Source organism: Mustelus asterias, chromosome 11 (genome assembly GCF_964213995.1).
Source record: "Mustelus asterias chromosome 11, sMusAst1.hap1.1, whole genome shotgun sequence".
Lineage (NCBI taxonomy): Eukaryota > Metazoa > Chordata > Chondrichthyes > Carcharhiniformes > Triakidae > Mustelus > Mustelus asterias.
Genome location: NC_135811.1, coordinates 48,361,988 through 48,384,923, shown reverse-complemented (window position 1 = coordinate 48,384,923; position 22,936 = coordinate 48,361,988). Strand labels below are relative to the sequence as shown.

The following is a 22,936-nucleotide window of genomic DNA, read 5'->3' as shown; positions in this document are numbered from 1 at the left end:
ACACCCTAGCCATGATTGTAACACTATATTCTGTACTCTCTCCTTTCCTTCTCTATAAACGGTGTGCTTTGTCGAGCCTGCACCGACAATAATATTACCCAGGCCCCATCCCCTTAACCGCAGGTATTTACCCTGCTAATTCCCCTGACAGTATGGGGCAATTTAGCATGGCCAATTAACCTAACCCGTACATCTACTCTTTTCAAATTGTGAAACGGGGTCGGTAAGTCTGCCTGAGCAAACAGGGCCTCAATTTAACATCTCACTTGAAGACAGCACCAGAGAAATACACCGAAAATGCACCAAATTGTTTACGTCTCTGAAATAGAAACTGCACCATAATCTTGTGCATCAAAACGCAATTGTGCTACCACTGAGCCCATGATCAGAAAACTTACCACCAGCTGCTGCTTTAAAACTTCAATTTCTTTTTGCAGTTGTCCTGATTGGATATTATCGCCTTTATTTGCATTTTTCACCAACTGGCTGTCTTCAAGTGTATTACACTTTTTCTCCGATTCTTTGGCACACTGTATCCATTTCTCCAATTCTAAACAGGGGAAATATATTTAAAAAACAATCCAGAATAATCAGTTATGTGTATGTGCAATTCTTCTATTCAACTGAAAAATAAAATGAGTTAATTGTAAAACTTTTGAAGCGTCTCTAGTCAGCATACAGCATCCTCCATAGAACAGCGCACAAGCATAAATCAGCTGTTAAGGGTCTCATGACACCTGATTTCTTCAAGTTTACTTAAAAAAATAATAATTTTTACAAAGTCATAGCAATTAATTTTACACAATAAAAACAGCAGATCTCATTCTGTTTACCATAGTTATTAGAAGTCCAACTGCTAAAAGAGCATGCAGCTTGCCCTGTTGGTTTGGGGCTGTATTTATTCATCTCAAATTACTAGTTATGCAGCAATTTAAAAAGAAACACCACACAAATTAATTTTCCACTTTACATGTTATTTGATGGGCACCAGCTGCCAATATGAAAAATCCCCCATATAGCTGTGATAGTGCAATCACCTGTATTCAATTCTTCAATCTCTTTCAACTTGGCCTCAAGCATTTCATCTTGCTCAACTTGGGTTTGATCTTGTTCAGTTAATGCAATTTTCATATCTTGAATTATTTGCTCTTTTATCTGAAGTTCTTGACATGAATTAGGAAATAGATGGTCAACAACAGTTCCACAGAAACAGATTTGAACTCTAATTATTGGAGACATTTCAAAGTTAGAGATAAAAAGCAATAATCGTGCAGTGGTGTTAAGACCTGGAGGTATCAGGGCAACAAATGAAATGTCAATGGATATAGCCCCTTTATTAACGCTAGTAAATTCCAAAATTAGTGAGTCACAAAGACCTTGTTTAAAACACCTAACAATTCTAATTTTTAAAGAATATTTTCATCTACAAAGTTGCCATATTTCAATATAACCTAGTTTGTCACCATGAGTGAAAGCTTGGATCTGCAACAGTCAACTAGGGAGAAACATACACTTATCACAGAAATCTGTGAAATTTCTGGACTCCACTGGTGTAGCTCCAAAATATAGAAAGAATCATAGAAATCATATATGCATGGAAAGTAACAGATCTACTTTCCAGATTATCTCCGAACTTAATGCTGATTGATAATAAAATGCCATGTAAAATATCCTGCAATCTGCAGATTTTAGTAAATAAGTTCATAAGATATAGAGCAGAATTAGACCATTTGGCCCATCGAGTCTGCTCCGCCATTCGATCATGGCTGATATGCTCCTCATCCCCATTTTCCTGCCTTCTCCCCATAACCCTTCAACCCATTACCAATTTAAAATCTGTCTAACTCCTCCTTATACTTACTCACCATAAATAATAATATATTATTTTAAATGTAGAAGATGCACCAGAATTCCATCTTAAAATTAGCCAACTTGCTATGCAAAATGATTAAGTGGAATAAAAGATGCAGGAAGCAAAAACACAAACCTAATTGCACTTAATATGTCTTCATTTTATCAACAAGCTTTCAAACAGTCCCCGAGGCTACAAGCAATTTAATATCCTCAGCATTCAGAATAAAGCAGGAAGCATCTGAATGACACCCGATTTGCACTTCACAGTTCTATAAATACCTTTGGAAGCGGTTTGTAAAAGATGTACGGCTTCCTCTGCCTTTTTATCAGTTGACAACTTGATGCATGGTTCCTGGGTGGATTTCTCTTCACTTGAACCCTAGTCATCAACATCATTAAAGTAATGTAGATATCAACCCCAATGCTACCTTGCCAAAAACATTTCATGTAAATAAATTGAAGACTATGTTTAAGAACAAAATTACAAATCTGAATACAATTTAAAGAACACAAAAGGCACTTCAGCAAATTACTAAGCAGTTATAACTTCAACCAATTTAAGTTTAGTGGTTATGATCAAAAACCTCCATGCTGATTTTTGAACAGATTGTTAACGTTTTAAACATCAGTTACATTTGTGTAGATTAAACTCTGAGACCACACTGACCTGTTGTGCCTTTATTTGATGCATGATGTTATTATCACCCAAGTCCTTTTCCAGTTTCTTTAAAGCAGTATCTTTTTCATTTAAGCTGATCGTTAATACTTCTACCTTCTTTCTCAAATCTGCTTCATTATGCGATAACTAAAACCAAATAAAACATGTTAGTAAATTAAAATCTCTTTCATGTTATAGTAAATGCAATAATCGGTGACCATTAGTAAGCTAACAAACAATGGGTTTGATACTATTTACAACTATATCCAGAGTACTGTAATCAAAGTGTTCATTCTCAGCTCTAGGATCTATCTGGCTGCAAAAGCCCGTCCTCCGTCCAGAGATTCCTGTGCTCATTTCCCATTGGGCGATCGAGTCATACGACCCTTCCGATGCACACTCCTGAACAGGGTTAGCTACGACACCAATATGTTTGTAAATACTAAAAAACATGTGCAAAAAAAGGATAAGCTAACATAATACGAATAGGGGAACAAGCACAGAATTGCTGCCAAGCACTGTTACTATATAACAAAAAACACTACAATGCTCAGCTTCCCATCAATGGCATGCTTCAATTCAGCTGTTGTTGTTATGCCCCTTCTGCCTCAGTGCTCCGATTCCACACAGGAATCAGGAGCCATGTCTTGGTCTGTAGCCCATGTCAAATTTCATGGTCTTCCTACCAAAATGCATCATCCTACACTTCTCTACATTGAACTTTATCTGCCACCAGAGGCTGCCTGAATTGACCCAGATATGTACAAGAGGCACTGCGACATTCATAGCCACAGGCAATGGGTGCCTACTACTTCCCCATCAAGCTGAAATCTTTCTCTATCATAGCACACAGCTCCTTCACTGCCTTCCTGGATGGCAGTCTTTGGTGACATTGATGCTCCAACATCTGTAGGAAACAGAGTATCAGTGGGTAATGTACCCTGCATGAGACTGGTTGATGCCCCTCTACGCCCTCCTCGTCCATAGCCTCCTTACACCCTCATGCCACTCTGGGTTTATGGCTGAGCAAAGATCCATTGCAACTTGCAGCACACATATTAATGCTTGATGTGTTCAACAAGTTTGCCCAGCATACAGCTGGTCGTTATTCCCAGGAGCAGGCATTGTTCCCAGGAGCAGGCTGAGGGTAAGAGAGTGGGTTTTCTGACTTTAATTAATTAATTATTTTTTCAGTTAATTTTGGGTTTAAAATCGGAGGTTTTTTTCAAAACCGGAAGTAGGCCCAGGAGAGGCCTGGGGAAGTTTTTGGAGGGTTTAAAAGCGCACCAAAGTATACAGCGGGCAGCATCGTAGCGGGCAACAGAGTGAGTGGGAAGTTGAGTGAGCTGTCAGGGCTTTGGCTCACAGGGCTTGGACGAGCAGGGGTGAGTTTTTGTTTCCTTACATTCTTATTAACTTTTCACTGTCTTACTTGACATAAAGTGTCCAGTATGAGTGTGAAACCAGTGTGTTGTTCCCAGTGTAGGATGTGGGAGGTCCTGGAGGCATCTGGCCTCCCGGACATCCACATCTGTGAAGGGTGTGTCGAGCTGCGGTTCCTGAGGGACCGTGTTAGGGAGCTGGAACTGCAGCTCGAGGATCTTAGGCTGATGAGGGAGAATGAGGAGGTGATAGACAAGAGCTATCATCAGGTGGTCACATCAGGGCCACGGGAGGAGGCCAAGTGGGTGACAGCCAGGAAGGGCAAGGCTAGGGTGGTTGAGAGCACCCCGGTGGATTTGCCCCTGCACAACAAGTACTCCTGCTTGAGTACTGCTGGGGGGGACAGCCCGCCTGGGGGAAGCAGCAGTGGCCGTGTCTCCGGAGTGGAGTCCAGCCCTGTAACTCAGAGGGCTAAGGAAAAGAGGAGGAAGGCGGTATTAATCGGGGACTCGATGGTGAAGGGGACAGACAGGCGTTTCTGCGGAGGTAGGCGGGAGTCTCGCATGGTGGTCTGCCTCCCTGGGGCCGGGATCCAGGATGTCGCTAGTCGCGTCCCGGAAATCCTGAGGTGGGAGGGAGAGGAGCCTGAGGTAGCGGTACATATTGGTACCGCTGATGTGGGTAGGAAGGGAGAAGGGGTCATGAAAAGGGAGTACAGGGAATTAGGGAGACAGCTGAGAAAGAAGAAAGCAAAGGTAGTAATCTCATGATTACTGCCTGTGCCACGGGAAGGTGAGGGCAGGAATGGAGTGAGGTGGAAGATGAATGTGTGGCTGAAGGACTGGTGCAGGGGGCAGGGATTCAGGTTCCTGGACCATTGGGACCTCTTTAGGGGCAGGGGTGATCTGTATACAAAAAACGGGTGGAACTTGAATCACAGGGGGACCAATATCCTGGCCGGTAGGTTGGCTAAGGCTACTGGGGAGAATTTAAACTGGATAGGTTGGGGGGAGGGGAGCTAGAAGAGTTGACTAGGATCAAGGAACTAATTGATGGGGGGGGAGGATGCAGGGGTAAGGGGAATTACAAAATTAATGGTAGAGGAGAGGGTGCAAGTGAATGAAGGCGGTAATTTAGATAAGGGAGTAGAGGGAGAGGGTGTTCGCGACTCATCAAAGCGGGTCCAGATAAAAGCTGGAATAAGGACACTTTGCCTGAATGCACGAAGCATTCGGAACAAGGTAAATGAGTTGATGGTGCAAATCAGCACAAGTGGGTACGATCTAGTGGCCATTACAGAAACGTGGCTGAAAGGTGACCAGGACTGGGAGATGAATATCCAGGGGTATCAGGCGTTTAGGAAGAATAGACAGGAAGGAAAAGGTGGTGGGGTCGCGCTATTAATAAGAGATAATATCAGGGTAGTACTGAGGGATGACATAGGCTCTGAGGAACAAAACGTGGAATCATTATGGGTAGAGATGAGGAATAGTAGAGGGAGAAAGACACTAGTAGGTGTGGTATATAGGCCCCCAAATAATAATGTTGAGGTAGGGAGGGCTATAAACAAGCAGATAAGGGATGCGTGTAAAAACGGAACGGCAATAATCATGGGGGACTTCAACATGCACATTGACTGGCAGACTCAAGTCGGTAAGGGTGGAATGGAGGAAGAGTTCTTAGAATGCTGTCGGGATAGTTTCCTTGAACAGCATGTTACGGAACCGACGAGGGAACGAGCTATTTTGGATCTGGTATTGTGTAACGAGGTAGGTAGAATTAAGGATCTTATTGTGAAGGACCCTCTTGGGTCTAGTGACCACAATATGGTCGAATTTCTGATTCAGATGGAAGAGGAGAAAGTTTGGTCCCAAACCAGTGTCCTCTGTTTGAACAGAGGGAAATATGATAGGATGAGGGATGAATTGGCTAAGGTAGACTGGGAGAGCAGGCTGGCAGGTAGGATAGCTGAGGAACAGTGGAGGATTTTTAAGGAGATCCTTTTCAGTTCTCAGCAAAAATATATTCCAGCAAAAAACAAGGATTGTAAGAAAAGGGAGAACCAGCCGTGGATAACGAAGGAAATAAAGGAGAGTATTAAAATAAAAACAGCTGCGTACAGAGTGGCCAAAAATAGTGGAGAAACAAGTGATTGGGAAAAATTTAAGAAACAACAAAGAGAGACTAAGAAAGCGATAAAGAAAGGAAGGATAGACTATGAAGCTAGGCTAGCAATTAATATAAAAAATGATAGTAAAAGTTTTTATAAATATATAAAAAGGAATAGAATGGCTAGAGTGAATGTTGGACCCTTGGAGGACGAGAGGGGGGAGTTAATAGTGGGAAATGAGGATATGGCTGAGTCTTTAAATAAGTTTTTTGTGTCGGTCTTCACGGTGGAGGACACAAATAGTTTGCCAAATATTAACGATAGAGGGTTGGCAGCAGGAGAAATACTTAATACAATTAATGTTACCAGAGAGGCAGTGCTGGGTAGACTAATGGGACTGAAGGTGGACAAGTCCCCGGGTCCGGATGGAATGCATCCCAGGGTATTGAAAGACATGTCAGAGGTAATAGTGGATGCGTTAGTGATTATTTATCAAAACTCGTTGCATTCTGGGGTAGTGCCGGTTGATTGGAAAACGGCTAATGTTACGCCGCTGTTTAAAAAAGGAAGGAGACAAAAGGCGGGTAACTATAGGCCGGTCAGCTTAACGTCTGTAGTAGGGAAAATGCTGGAATCCATTATTAAAGAGGAGATAGCAGGGCATCTGGATAGAAATGGTTCGATCAATCAGACGCAGTATGGATTCATGAGGGGAAAGTCGTGCTTGACGATCATGTTGGATTTTTATGAAGATGTGACTAGGGCGGTTGATGGAGAAGAACCGGTGGATGCGGTGTTTTTGGATTTCCAAAAGGCGTTTGATAAGGTGCCCCATAAAAGGCTGCTGAAGAAGATTAGGGCACACGGAGTTGGGGGTAGTGTGTTAAAGTGGATTGGGGACTGGCTATCCGACAGGAAGCAGAGAGTCGGAATAAATGGGTGTTTTTCCGGTTGGAGGAAGGTAACTAGTGGCGTGCCGCAGGGATCGGTACTCGGGCCGCAACTATTTACCATTTATATAGATGATCTGGAGGAGGGGACGGAGTGTAGGGTAACGAAGTTTGCAGACGACACAAAGATAAGTGGAAAAGTGAATCGTGTGGAGGACGGAGAAGATCTGCAGAGAGATTTGGACAGGCTGAGTGAGTGGGCGAGGATATGGCAAATGGAGTATAACGTTGAGAAATGCGAGGTTATACACTTTGGAGGAAATAATAACAAATGGGATTACTATCTCAATGGAAACAAATTAAAACATGCTACCGTGCAAAGGGACCTGGGGGTCCTTGTGCATGAGACGCAAAAGCCCAGTCTGCAGGTACAACAGGTGATCAAGAAGGCAAATGGGATGTTGGCCTATATCGCGAGGGGGATAGAATATAAAAGCAGGGATGTCTTGATGCACCTGTACAGGGCATTGGTGAGGCCGCAGCTGGAATACTGTGTGCAGTATTGGTCCCCTTATATGAGGAAGGATATATTGGCATTGGAGGGAGTGCAGAGAAGGTTCACCAGGTTGATACCGGAGATGAGGGGTTTGGATTATGAGGAGATTGGGTTTGTACTCGTTGGAGTTTAGAAGGATGAGGGGGGATCTTATGGAGACTTATAAGATAATGCGGGGGCTGGATAGGGTGGAGGCGGAGAGATTCTTTCCACTTAGTAAGGAAGTTAAAACTAGAGGACACAGCCTCAAAATAAAGGGGGGTCGGTTTAAGACAGAGTTGAGGAGGAACTTCTTCTCCCAGAGGGTGGTGAATCTCTGGAATTCTCTGCCCACTGAGGTGGTGGAGGCTACCTCGTTGAATATGTTTAAAGCGCGGATGGATGGATTCCTGATCGGTAAGGGAATTAAGGGTTTGGGGATCAGGCGGGTAAGTGGTACTGATCCACATCAGATCAGCCATGATCTTATTGAATGGCGGGGCAGGCTCGAGGGGCTAGATGGCCTACTCCTGCTCCTATTTCTTATGTTCTTATTTGTTCTCACCTTCCCTGTACTGCAATGCTGCTACTTGTAATGGATGCTAACTCCAGTCACTGATATGCCATCGAGCTCCTGTCTCTTGAAAAATCTAAAAACCTCAAGAAGATACCAATGAATTGGTTCCTTAACAGGTTCAATTACCAGTCTGCCACAGATGTGTGGTCTCCACTTGGCAGCCCAGTTGCTTCCGGGAACTTTAACAGCAGCAGGAACAGGTTGGTTTTCATCCCAATATGTTCCCAGCCATTGTCCCAGCCCACTTGTCTCAGTTCATTGCCCTAGGTGAGGGGGAAAATTCCACCCCAAAAGTGTACAAGAGGACAAAGGATTTTCAGCAAAGCTTTAAAGAAACGGTCACTAAAGTTTCAAAAGTTTGAGAATCTATAGAAATCCAGAAACAAGACTAAAACTCTTCAACAAAATTAACTGAGTGGTTTAAATTAATGTAATAACATAGAAGAGGGAAAGGACAGTATAACCCACAAGAATCCCTTCAGTGCAGAAGGATGCCATTCACCTTCCCTACTGTGCCACCCTCAAACAGCAACTGAAGATCATTTTACAATTGGATCACCAGTAGAATATTGCTAAGTATTGGAAAGAATTTACAAAATGATTATAGATTAATATATCATCCTCATTTAGCCACTCAGCAGCATTTATTGAAAAAGTAGTTAATACCGTCTTCAGCTGTTGGATCATTCGTTCCTTCGTCTCAAGGTCCTGAGTCATTTGATTCTTCATTCTCTCAAATTCTTGAGTTTTGTTTCTCAGAGACTTTTCTTCTTCACGTTTTATGGAAATCTGAAAATTTGAAAAATAAGCAGTAGCAGAGGACATTTTTTGAACAAAAGTAGAAATAAGGGAATAAGATAATAAATCTAATTTACATCCATAGTGCTATAAGTGGGAAATTGAGATAATTCGCTCACTTGACCACCATTGCTGGAAGTAAACTTCCCATTTCTTTTGGCAATGTATTTCCTCATATATACAGGTCCAATGAATTTAACAGAATTCTTTTGAAAATCCATCTATCAACTTTTGTCATAGATGATGGAAGACGAGAGCCACAACACTGCTCCTTTGTGGTGGTATTATTTTGGAGGGGCTCTATGCAAGCAACTCGAACCTGCACTTTTCTTCTACTGAAAATGGCAATGGCCTAATAAAAGACATTGCAAATGAAAATGCACTAGAAAACGAAGAATTTCATAGAATCTTACAGACCAGACAGAGGCTCTCATCTGGACCTGGAGCAGTGTATCAATTTCGCCTCAAATTTTCACTCTATCACCTTCACATGGTCCATCTCCGGCACTTCCACTCGTATCTACTACAAGCCCACCGATTCCCACAGCTACCTTGACTACAGCTCTTCACACCCCACGTTCTGCAAGGACTCCATCCCATTCTCAGTTCCTTCACCTCCGTTCCATCTGTCCCGATGATGCCACTTTCCAAAATGGTGCTGGCATGTCTTCCTTAGTAAGAGTTTTAACAACACCAGGTTAAAGTCCAACAGGTTTATTTGGTAGCAAATGCCATTAGCTTTCGGAGCGCTGCTCCTTCGTCAGATGGAGTGGATATCTGCTCATAAACAAGGTTATAAACAAGATATCCACTCCATCTGACGAAGGAGCAGCACTCCGAAAGCTAATGGCATTTGCTACCAAATAAACATGTTGGACTTTAACCTGGTGTTGTTAAAACTCTTACTGTGTTTACCCCAGTCCAACACCAGCATCTCCACATCATGTCTTCCTTAATCATGGCTTCCCACCCAGAGATTGACAGGGCTCTCAATCGTGTCCAACCCACTGTTCTCACCCCCCTCTCCTCCGCCTTGTCCTCACTTTTCACACCACCAGCCTCCGCATTCAAAGGATCATCCTCTGCCATTTCCAGCAAGATGCCACTACCAAATTCACTCTCAGAAAACAATCCACTCTGGTGACCATTCCCTCTCGGATACCCTGGTCCACTCCTCCATTACACTCAGCACCTCAACCCCTGCCCATGTAATCGCAGAAGATGCAACACCTGCCCCTTTACCTCCTCCCTGTACACCAACCCAGGGCCCAAACACTCTTTTCAGGTGAAGTATTGTTTCAGGTACACCTCCTTTAATCTGGTCAATTGCATTTGCTGCTCCCAGTGTGGTCTACTCTACATCGGAGAGACCAACCACAGACTGGGTGACCGCTTTGCAGAACACCTTCGGTCTGTCTGACAGCAGGACCCAGACCTTCCTGTCGCTTGCCATTTCAACACCCCCCCCCCCCCCCCTGTCCACATGTCCGTCCTTGGCCTGTTGCAATGTTCCAGTGAAGCCCAATGCAAGCTGGACGAACAGGACCTCATCTTCCGATTAGACACTTTACAGCCTTCCGGACTTAAATGGAGTGTAAGCAACTTCAGAGCATGAACTTTCTCCTCCACTTTCACCTCATTTCCATTTACTTTATTTTATCTTATTTATTATTTTTTCCATTGTTTCATTTTTTCTGTTGACCGAGCTGCTGGATGGTGGATGGTGTTCTCACGTGAGATGATGGCATCTGTGTCGATGATCCGGCACCTCTTGCAGAGGTTGCTGTGGCAGGATTGTGTGCTGTCGTGGTCACTGTTCTCCTGAAGTTCTCTCTTATCCATCCACCAGGTACATACTGTTGCAACTCAGCCAACATTGTCTACCTGATACGCTGCAGGAGGCATGGTACATTGGGGAGACCATGCAGACGCTACGACAACGGATGAATGAACACCGCTCGACAATCACCAGGCAAGAGTGTTTCTTCCTGTTGGGGAACACTTCAGCGGTCACGGGCATTCGGCCTCTGATCTTCGGGTAAGCGTTCTCCAAGGTGGCCTTCACGACACACGACAGTGCAGAGTCGCTGAGCAGAGACTGATAGCCAAGTTCCGCACACGAGGACAGCCTCAACCGGGATCTTGGGTTCATGTCACACTATCTGTAACCCCCCACAACGACTTGCCTGGGCTTGCAAAATCTCACTAACTGTCCTGTCTGGAGACAATACACATCTCTTTAACCTGTGCTTAACGCTCTCTCCACTCACATTGTCTGTACCTTTAAGACTTGATTACCTGTAAAGACTCGCATTCCAACCATTATTTTGTAAATTGAGTTTGTGTCTTTATATGCCCTGTTTGGTGAACAGAACGCCCACTCACCTGACAAAGGGGCAGCAAGCGCTCTGAAAGCTAGTGGCTTTTGCTACCAAATAAACCTGTTGGACTTTAACCTGGTGTTGTGAGACTTCTCACGAAATTAGTTGCCAGAGGAAATTAAGCTCCTGGAAGCAATCAGAATTTTGAATCTCTTTATTAGGTCCCCCTTTAATCTCCTCTGTTTGAAGGAAAACAATCTCCACTTCAGCGACCTTTCCATCCCATTGTGCTCTTTTTGTAGCGCAGCGGACCAGGAGATTCGAGTGCAGGTTGCTTCGTGAGCTCCCCACGCCAGATTTCCAGCACCATTGGCTCTGCGCCAGAAAATGTTCAAAACCTCATTTAAATATCATTTCAATACCATTAGCAGGTCCGGGACTGAAATTTTCAGGCCTGCTCACCTCTCCCCCCCCTCCCCCCAGGCTCCCCAGAGGGTCAGGCACTTGGGGGGGGGGGGGGTGGGGGTGGGGGGTGCCCTGGGCATTGCCACCTTGGGCCTCCTGGCACTACCCAAGGGGAAAAGTGCCAACACCCAGAGGGCATCTTGGCACTGCCCATCAGGCATCAGACAATGCCAAGGGGGAGGGCCCTGCTGCCACTCTGCACTTTTGGGCTGAGTAACAGAGGGAGGCCAGCGATCGGGGCTGGCCAGCAATTGGGAGTCCGGCAGATAGGAGCCACTGCGCATGTGCCAACCTCTGATCTGACAGATCGGTGCATGCGCAGTGGCCCACTCAGCACTCTGCTGCTGGCCTCTCCAGCGGGAATAGGCCCCACCTCCAGCTTTTTGGACTGATTCACACTGCAGTGCAGAATGTGGGAGATTAATTTTGAAACTCCAGTGAAAAAACCAGGAGGATTTACTCCAGCTTTTATGTAAATTTGACAGTTTTTTTGGGAGAATCACCCAACACCTTTGTTTTACTTTTTCATTTTAGAGTTCAATGCCTGCACAGTACAAAGCACAGTACCTTGTAGACTTTCTTAGCCACATTCTCAACTTGGCCTGCCACCATAAAAGTTTGTGAAAAAGCACACCCCTTCCCCAGTCTCTTGGTTCCAGCACTTCCCTCAAAATATCATTTAGATTATACATCCCCACCATATAGTGAGCATTATGGTAGCAAACTTCAGAAAATTGAACAGATTGGAAGTAGACAGATGCAATTTAAGCTAGATAATTTTGAGCTGATAAGACTCATTCCCAAAGTGCAACACCCTGGGAGGAAGTATAGACTAACATAGCTTTAGACGTCAAAGGAAGATATTCATGACTGCAGGGTAAACAAGATGCCATATCAAGTCAATTTCGCTTCTCAATAAAAGACAATAAAAGCTGGTGATAAGACACTATCGAACTATCATGGTTTTCACTGTGGATGTCTAATCTCTCTTCACTCATCCCCTGTCATGATGACCTGAGGGTCCTCCACTTCTTCCTCGAATAGATGCCCAGTCCCTAGCCACACCAACACCTGCCCTTGCAGCTGAACTTTACTGGTTAACCTTTGACTCTGCTAACATCCATCACATAAGAAGTGGAACCCTTATGGGTCCTGGCGATGCCCGTCTTGTCATGGGACTTGTGGAACATTCTTTGCTTCAGCCCAAATCCACTATCCTCTCTCATTTCTGCTTTGATATGGTTTCCTCTTTCCCTCCCGAACCGGAAAATATCAGCAACTTTGCTTCTAATCATCACCTTTCCCGTACCTTCACATGCACTATCACTTACAAGCTTGCCAAAAAAGATATTTTAAAACCAGGAAAGTGTGTGAAAGGCTTAAAGATGCTGAAGAGCTGGGCGTTTTCCAAGTAGTGACCAAGCCATGAATCAGGTATCATTGGTTGAGAGATTGAAAAGGAACATGAAGAGCTACGCCCTCAGACTGTTGTGAGCCAAGGGAGGGAGGGTACATAGAAGGGTGTCCTGCTGAAGATAAATGTACCTGCAAAATTCAACCGCGAAAGCTATAGAATTGCTGAACTATCCTGTGCGAATAAAGAGCATGGAACTTGGTGTCATACACAGGGAGCAATGTGAATGTGTGTGTGACCTAAAGATACAAGTGAAACATTCCTTTTTAAGTATTATTTGCTCATTACTTCATATTTAATTTATGTTGGTTCGTGTTAAAGTAAAAGTTACAAAAAGAGAAATTGTGTTGATGATTTCTTCATTTGGGGATCATTCCATCAATTTGATTATTTTGGTTTACAGTTTCCTGTGGTGATTAAAATAAAATATATTTAAACGACCCACACACTAAGTTTGGATACTTGAAAACTTCAAAAAAGTTTTCCATCACACACTTGTGCTTTTCTGGGCAGCCAAAATTTTGAGTTCATGCCACAGAATTCTCAAGTCAGCCGAGGAGACTCAAGGTTGCAGACAACTTCTGTAACACATCAAATGTCATCTCAGCAAGAAACATTTTTGGTATGTGATTGACAACAAAACAGACAATTCATGAATCATGTCAGAACTTGCCATTTGTAAACTCCACAACCCATGTCCAACAAAGGAAATATGCTCAAGATTAGCGTCTAGCAAAGCAGTGATGTAAATTAGCACTATATAAAAATGCAAAGTAAAGTACACAGAGTTAGTACATTCATAAATTTGATTATTTAGCAAACATAGCAGAGAAGTTTGTAATGTATACCAAATGATTAAAAGCAATTGTGTTTTCTTCTGTATTGATAGATGCAAGTGCTAAAAGTAAAATTTAAAAGGTACAAGAAAGAACTGTTTTGTTAACCAAACTAGAGAGCAGCTCCGAATTAGAGCCCTAGAACCTACCCACCAACAAATGCTCACAATCAACCTCCCAAGACATGATCACCATTAACTATCCTGCACCCACCAACACATGCTCACTGTCACCTTCCCACACCCACTGACACAAGCGTACTGTCACCCTCCAAAAGTGCTCACCAAAGACTGCTATTCTGATCCAACAATAATGTTGGGTAAATTGAGAGCACTTCCACAATGCCATTTCTGAAGTATTGGAAGCTCCTGGTTCCAGCGTGAGTTGGTTTCCCATTACCACCCACAATCTGGGCAATTCTGTGGCCATCCAACTCCTTTTGACTTCACCTACCTTTGGTCAGCATTATTTCCACAAAATACACTTCGCAGTCATTTCTCTTTACAGAGAAAATGTTCTGCATTTTCTGTTTATGTTTCAGGATATGTTTTATTTTCAACAATAGAACTCACCTCCTTCTCTACCTGTTGCATCTGCTTCTTGGCATCTCGGTATTTTTCCTGGAGATCACTATGGTCCTCATCTTTCCTCTGCAGGTCAACTGTCAATTGTTGATATCTTGAAGCACCATCAGATAACTCCGTCTTTAGCCTTTAATATAGCAAACAACATTTAAACTTGATAAGAATTCATATAAAGGGAAAGGATAAACCTGTGGTAATAGCAAAGGCCAAATCATTTAGTGATTAATTGTACGTCTGCTCCCAATATATCCCAGTTTTCCAAGGATTGATGGAATTTACAAAAAATGGCATCACCCACATTAAAGTATATTACTCCTTTGCATCTGAAAGTACATTTGTTAAAATAAATTTGACATGAAGGCCACTTGTGCCAGCACTACAGAAGCAGGAAGCTTGTAATGGCCATACCCCTTCCTGTCCAAGCGGGTCATACATACACCAAAAGAATGCAGAGCGGGCATTGAGCTACGCAAGTAGAAAATCCTCCCCCCGATCCCCAACCTCACACTAGCACTATTACAAAGGGTCACCATCAGATTGCCAGGCAAGGTACTTTTGACTTTTTGCTGCTGCAGTGAGGAGAAGTAGTGTGTTCAGCAATGAACATCTGGCAATCTCATCTTCAATTATGTTGTTTCAGCACCCAGTGTAGATATCAACAGGACATTGTGAGCAATCCATCTTGGAATCAACTAATTTCTTCAGAACCAAATTATTCGTTTTACATTATTTTTATCAGTTGTTCCACATATTCCTTTAGTAAAATTATGCTCACAGTTCAACAATTGTGAAAACTGGTGCAAAATATTATTTTCCATAAATTCACGTTCCACTGTTGGACATTCTCCAAGTAACTTTTTTTTAAAACTTGAATGTGTGAATGGAAGGTATTACTATTTTTTCCATATTATTGCAAACCTTTTTGCACCCCCAATGTTCCCTTTTAGCTATTCTAATCTCCCATTTCAGCACCACAGCATTCCTCCAGATCCTTCACTGTTAAATTCAGTACTGCTCGGCTTACTTTACCGGCGCTTGGAAGTATTTCCACTGGGTGGCGCTGTGCAGAGAAAAGCTGATCAATAGGGAATGCTTTTTAAAATGAATGCAATAGAAGACATTAGCATACTTACTTTCATACTCACTTACTTTCTCTGTCTATTCTTATTCAAGATATTCATAGTTTGTGGGCACATGGAATTAGCTATCATATTTTTTATGCAAAGACTGCATTTTTCACACTTAAGTATTACAGATCATAATACAACCAATTTAGTCACTTATCAATGGTTTACAAATTGAAAACCATCTTCCCACATTCATTTTTAAAATATACAAGATTTAAACTTTGTTTGAGGGCGGGGTCTATTAGCAAAGTTAATCTTCCTCTTCTATATTTTTTGTTAGGCGAACAACAGCAATTCTGGCACCTGTTCGGGTACACTGAGGGAGAATTTAGCATGGCCGATGCACCTAACCAGCACGTCTTTTAGACTGTGGGAGGAAATCAGAGCACCCGGAGGAAACCCCACACAGACCCAGGGAGAACGTGCAGACTCCGCACAGACAGTGACTCAAGCTAGGAATTGAACCTGGGTCCCTGGCACTGTGAGAACTGTAGTGCCAACCACTGTGCTATCTTGTCACCCCGCTGGACATCACATGAAGCCACAACACTTTTAAACTACAAAAAGGTTCAATTTCCCAGCCAGCAGGGTCAATGAGGGGGAAAAATACTTTCCAACAGAAAAACACTGAAGGATTACCATGCAATAAAAAGTTAACAAAAAGATAAATTAAGGGCTGCTTTCAGGAATTACCGAAATACATTAACCACAAGTTCACAAGGTTTCTAAAAATTTAAGAACTTGTTTTCTTAAAATAAAAGATTAGTGTTTTGCTAGGTACCAATTATGATTGTTTAACTATGTTGCCTATTGAACTAACATGTTAGTACTGTCAATATTAGAATCAGATCTATAAATATCAATTTTTTAAAGGAACAATAATTGCAAAACTTAAGAGTCAGGCGGATTAAGTCACCTTTAAATTTTGAGATTTTAGGGAGAATGAAGAGAGGTAATGCAATATCGAAGTTATATACTTCTTACCCTCACTAATAAACCAAACTAAGCATGTTAATGGTTACCATCTTCAAATAATGCTACATTTGCAAATCAAGTAAGGTAGAGTACTTACTTATCCAATTCCAAACGTTTACTTTGCAGTTCTTCTTCCTTTTTGGATAGGAGTTCCTTTACAACATGCCAATCATCTTGAGCCTGTCTGACTTCTTCCTTCAATTTAATCTTTTGTAGTTTTAGGTCACCAACACATTTTTCTAAGTCATGAAATTTATTTTCTGTGCATTTCAAATTACTTTGCAAATCACCAATGATTCTATTCTTCTCTTTCAATTGTTCTTCAAGTCGGGTAAAATTGCCTTCACTTTTTAAGATTTCCAACTCCTGAGCTTTTATTTTGTGTTGGCAATCCTCAATCTCTTTCTGAAATTTTTCAATATTTTCTTTGCCATGTATTAAAGTCTGCATTTTACTTTCAGTTTCTTCGAATTTTGCATTCAACTGCTTGATGTGAGCATCTTTGTCTTGAAGCAAATTCTGAATTAAATCTGCATTTACTTTCAGTCCAATACATTCAGTCTGGAGGTCTGCTCGTTGTTTCTTTGAGGTCTCGAGCTTTGCTTCCAAATCTTGAATTTGCTGTTTTTTTTGGGATGACACCTTCACTATATGCTCACACTCTTCCTGCAGTTTTTCAATTGTCTTTCGGAAGTGACCACTGTCCCGTTTTTGCACTGCATCTTTCGCATCGTCTAGTTCTTGTCCCAGCGCAGACAGTTGTTTCTGTAAAGACTCAATTTCAGTTGTTTTCTTTAGAGACTCTTCATTTGCCTTTTCCAGCAGATCCTTGATGTTCTTTAGTTCTGCAGCAGATAGATCAGATTCCTTCTGGAAACAATTTAGCTTGCTTATTTCATCTTCCAATGCTTTATTTTGCAGTTCTCTTTGTGCTATTTCTTTCCTGCCCAACTCTATTTCTAGTTGGAGCTGTTTAGTTTTTTCCTGTTGTTGCTCATTCAATTCCTTTTCAAATTTGGAAAGTTGATTTGCATTCTCTTCTGTTAGTTTGAAAATTGTCTCAGCTGAAGAAGCTTGCTCTAATTGAAGCATTTTGATCTGTTTACTCTGCCTTTCCTTTGAGATTCTCTCATTTTTGAGATCCTCTTTGGCTAAAGCTAACTGACCATCTAAAGATTGCATCTTTCCTTTTAATATTGTCAATGTCTCTTCTTTATCAAATAATGTTTTTCTTATTCTTTTAACTTTCTCTTCTAGAGTTTTCACACTGATGCAATTGTATGCCTCTTTATTATTTGAACCTATAAAAAGAAAACAAAAATGTTAAAACAATTTTAATTAAAATTTACATAAGTAAATCTAATTTTCCATTTGGCTACCAAACAACAAATAAAACTTGCATTGCAAAGAATAGTAACGTTTTGCACTTTATGAAATTTTGACCTCTGTGTACTTTTCACAGCCTTTTTCACACTAAGCAATATGTACACATTAGTTTGAAAAGCTGTGGGTTAACTAAATTTCAGCAAACCAAAGTTCAAAAGATCTACTGGGACATCGAAGGGGAAGCAGGGAGTTTAGATTTAAGAGCAAAGTAGTCCAGCCCAAAACGGCAGCATCTTCAGAATTTAGGATTTTAGATTGCTACTTCAAAGTATGAAGATAAATAACTTTCTAAAATGAAATTGCACTACAACTAAAAAGCACTGCAATGTGCATGAATAGAACATAGTTGATAAAGTGTTTCTCAAGTATCATAAGCTCCAAGAAGTCAATCTTAGAGTGCTGCCAGCCTGCTCATCATAGCAAAAATACAAGAAGCAATACCATGTGAATTCATCATGGCGCTTCAAAAAAAGCATTTTTGGGACAACTGATCAGACTTCAAAGAACAGTTAGTTATATTGGTCCAAATCTTCCGGTATCTGGTTCATTGGAGATTGAATGCCAGTTGAGATGTGTGTCAGGATCCTGCAGACATTCGGACACATGCACATGCTGAAATTGCCTGAGAAGTTGAAACTTTTGATGGTCTGATTTGCACTGCCTGGGATCCTCCACATACGTCTTCATTAAGCTCAGTGTCAAAGACTTGGGTCAGATACATAGGACTTTTTATACAAGTCACTGCTCATTCACTGAGTAAAGGAGAAACCTGGAGCCAGTCTTTCCTCAACATTGGTTTATTCACAAAACCCAAAGAACATGGGAAGAGACTCCCTTTTCCTCTCCCACCCATAGGTGGAAATACGTTCTCATATAGGCTAACGAATAACAACCCAACCTGTAACCGGCCCCAGTTAGTAACAGCTGCTCTCACTTACAACCAGAGCATGCCCTTCATTGTGAAGGGGATTGCAACATTAACAGAAGTTACCTGCACACTTACCCTGGAAATGTTACACTGGGACTAACTGCGATTAGCCAATAGCTGACTGTGCACTACAAGCAGCCCGCCCCAAACAATCACCCCTTTGACCTAACTAATCCCTCACGCATTCTCTACCAATCCATTTCATAATCCACTCACTAAAAGACACCTTTTACTGCAGCTACTGCTGTAGTGTGTGTGGTGCCCTGTCTTCCAATCTTTTCTTCTGCCTGGCAGTTTTCCACATGGATGCCTGCGCTAACCTATCAACGTTTCAGCCAGGATATGAACTCCTGGCTGTAAAAACTGAGACAGATCAGGCCGCAGAAATTTTCATAAGCACTGTCAATGTGCAAAGCTCCCTGTTGACAAGATCTGGCCCATTGTTATACATTGCATCAACACAAAATGCATGGTACAAACAAGACACACAACATAGCATTGTTTACTACAGTCAAGTGATCCAGGTCTGAAAAATTCATCAGTAATGGATACTTTAGTGAATCCAAACAATAAAACCTCAGGTGAATTTCAATATTTATGAACATGCAGTGGATTACACAGAATGCAAGTTTCTGAGACATAGTTCATGAAAATAGAATAGATTTATATTCATAGATTTACCAAAACTATTTCTCCTCTTCGTCCCCGAGAAGCCTACAAGTTGTTTTAGCATCATTCATTTACATCATAGAAATCATAGAAACCCTACAGTGCAGAAAGAGGCCATTTGGCCCATCGAGTCTGCACCGACCACAACCCCACCCAGGCCCTACCCCCATATCCCTACATATTTACCCACTAATCCCTCTAACCTACGCATCTCAGGACACTAAGGGCAATTTTTAGCATGGCCAATCAACCTAACCCACACATCTTTTTGGACTGTGGGAGGAAATCGGAGCACCCGGAGGAAACCCACACAGACACGAGGAGAATGTGCAAACTCCACACAGACAGTGACCCAAGCTGGGAATCGAACCAGGTCTCTGGAGCTGTGAAGCAGCAGTGCTAACCACTGTGCTACCGTGCCGCCCGATTTATATTTATATTGGTTTGCATCTTCCTATTTTGATAGAAGGGGAAAATGGTACCTTTTTTGGAAGGTGGCTGGTCTTCCCTTTCATAACAATCTTCGAAAGTACGTTTTCTGCCTGTAGCTGAAGGATTTTTCACCGATTCCACATGCATGTCTTCTGTTATGCCACCAGTTTCCAATGTTTCTTGAATGCTTTCCATAGCCATTGCCTTGAAACAAAAAAACAAAATGTGCCAATTTTGTAATGCTATAGAAGCAAACATACCATGATGTGTATGAAGTGGAAAAAAAAGAGTTGAAAATCTAAGAGTGATTTTTGATGCAAGCAAAAGCTTCTTCTAAACTTAGATCTTGGTGGAGAGCAGTAACATAAAATAAGCAGTTACAATATAATAAGGCAGCATAAGAAGCAGCTCCAACCTCATTGGGGTAAAGGTGCAGGTAGAAATTAACCAAAGATCATTTAAGAAAACATTAAGGAAGGTCACGTATGTCGGAAACTATAGGCTGATCATGCAGTACTGCATGGTGCCCTATCTGGAGATAAACTCGAGTGAATTAAGCTAATTTTGGAAGAGGGAGATTATAAGGAGATATGGCAAAAGGGGTTAAAATTCAGAACAGTGAGTCTGGTTAAAAAGGATGCACAGCAGGGGTTCCGCTGCTTGCAAGAGAAGACATATCACACCTGGTATCAGCTATTGAACCCCAATAACATCCGGTTCTAATTTTTGGCATCCACAGAGTATAAAGTTTCAAATTATGCATAAATCACCAAGTGATCACTTCATTTCAGAAATCACTTTCTTGGTCACCTGAATGCCTTTAAAAACATGTCGCAATGTATATGCAAAATTGCATCAGAGAGTCAGATTTACAGCATGGAAACAGGCCCTTCAGCCCAACTTGTCCATGCCGCCCATTTTTTTTTTAAACCCCTAAGCTAATCCCAATTGCCCGCATTTGGCCCATATCCCTCTATACCCATCGTACCCATGTAACTATCTAAATGCTTTTTAAAAGACAAAATTGTACCCGCCTCCACTACTACCTCTGGCAGCTTGTTCCAGACACTTACCACCCTCTGAAAAAATTGCCCCTCTGAACACTTTTGTATCTCTCCCCTCTCACCTTAAACCTATGCCCTCTAGTTTTAGACTCTCCTACCTTTGGGAAAAGATATTGACTATCTAGCTGATCTATGCCCCTCATTGTTTTATAGATCTCTATAAGATCACCCCTCAACCTTCTATGCTCCAGAGAAAAAAGTCCCAGTCTATCCAGCCTATCCTTCTAACTCAATCCATCAAGTCCCGGTAGCAGCCTAGTAAATCTTTTCTGCACTCTTTCAAGTTTAATGATATTCTTTCCATAATAGGGTGACCAGAATTGCACACAGTATTCCAAGTGTGGCCTTACCAATGCCTTGTACAACTTCAACCAGACATTCCAACTCCTGTATTCAATGTTCTGACCAATAAAACCAAGCATGCCGAATGCCTTCTTCACCATTCTGTCCATCTGTGACTCCACTTTCAAGGAGCTATGAACATGTACCCCTAGATCTCTTTGTTCTGTAACTCTCCCCAACGCCCTACCATTAACTGAGTAAGTCCTGCCCTGGTTCAATCTACCAAAATGGATCACCTCGCATTTGTCTAAATTAAACTCCATCTGCCATTCGTCAGCCCACTGGCCCAATTGATCAAGATCCCGTTGCAATTGGAGATAACTTTCTTCACTGTCATCTGCAAACTTACTAACCATGCCCCCTATATTCTCATCCAAATCATTAATATAAATAACAGTGGACCCAGCACTGATCCCTGAGGCACACTGCTGGTGTGCATCAAGTTTCAAATTGAGTTTGTGTCTTTGTGCCCTGTTTATAATCATGCTCCAAGAACAATTGCTTGTATTCCATCATTTTTTTAAAAAGTAGTGTAATGCTGGAAATCTGAAATAAAAATAGAAAATGCTGGATAAACTCAGCAAGTCTGGCAGCATCTGTGGAGAGAAGGATCATTTTGCAGGAGTTCTGTAAAAGGATCTGTTTCTCTCCACAGATGCTGCCAGACCTGCTGAGTTTATCCAGCATTTAATGTTTTTATTCATGCTTGTAGCTAGCTATGGCTCCTAACATCCGAGAGACTTACTCAGATGTTACTGTGTCTTACAGATTGGATGGGAAAGCAGATACAGAACAAGAGAAAACATTAATAGGGATCTGGATGAACAACAATTAGTGAAAACCTTTTCAAATTTCTGCAGGCTAATGGTTGGAGAAACAGGTCTAGAGACCAGGATATAATGGCTAAAAGAGTAGCAATGATGGAATTAAAAGGAGATTAATGAACATTTGATCAAGTTGCAGGGAGGCAACCCAAAAAGTAACAAATAAGAGGGATGCAGGGGGTAGGCAGATGCTGTCACTATGAACTTACTCTTTCTTCATTGCAACAGAACAAATGAGAGAAAGGAAACTTGGTTTAGGAAGAGGCAGCCCAGCCAGATTGGGCATTACCAGATTTAGCACAAGATAGGAGGAGGAGTTGAGGGCAAAGACATGAAAGGCAAAAGGAAGACATCAGTTTTGCCTCTGGAGTAAATCTTGACTTATTTAAAACAGCTATATGGATGTTTTTAAAACAAAAGAATTTTTGTCCAAATTTTGAGCTTTTCATATAGTGTTGTTTTCCTCTCTTGAATCAACTGCTCTCCTGGCTATTCAAGTTTTGCACCAATACATAGCAAGGTCAAGATAAAAATGCTTTCTGGTAGTAGTTGCATGAATTATTGCACAATCATTGTAGGATGTCATGAAAACATGTTTTATATCAAAAAAGTGAATTTAGAATCAACTAGCTGGAAACTCCTAATTGTTTAATTTAAAAAAGGGACTGAAGAGGCACTTCAGCTCACAGCCAAAGACAGTTAGAATTTTACTATCCACAATTTACATCACTTTATATTCCTTCCACATTTCAACACCAATGAGA

The 22,936-nt window shown here is 41.8% G+C and overlaps 1 protein-coding gene across 1 annotated transcript in view; it reads right to left on the bottom strand.

Moving 5' to 3' along the window:
- Nucleotides 1-22,936, bottom strand: part of kif20bb (kinesin family member 20Bb) — a 102,403-nt gene that overhangs the window by 21,205 nt on the left and 58,262 nt on the right. Inside the window, exons 19-26 of the mRNA XM_078224409.1 lie at nt 19,993-20,146; nt 16,625-17,828; nt 14,414-14,552; nt 8,674-8,796; nt 2,522-2,659; nt 2,134-2,233; nt 1,038-1,163; nt 399-550 (exon numbers count right to left, since the gene is read on the bottom strand). Of these exons, the coding sequence (XP_078080535.1) occupies nt 399-550; nt 1,038-1,163; nt 2,134-2,233; nt 2,522-2,659; nt 8,674-8,796; nt 14,414-14,552; nt 16,625-17,828; nt 19,993-20,146 (2,136 nt within the window). The remainder of the gene's footprint in view (nt 1-398; nt 551-1,037; nt 1,164-2,133; nt 2,234-2,521; nt 2,660-8,673; nt 8,797-14,413; nt 14,553-16,624; nt 17,829-19,992; nt 20,147-22,936) is intronic.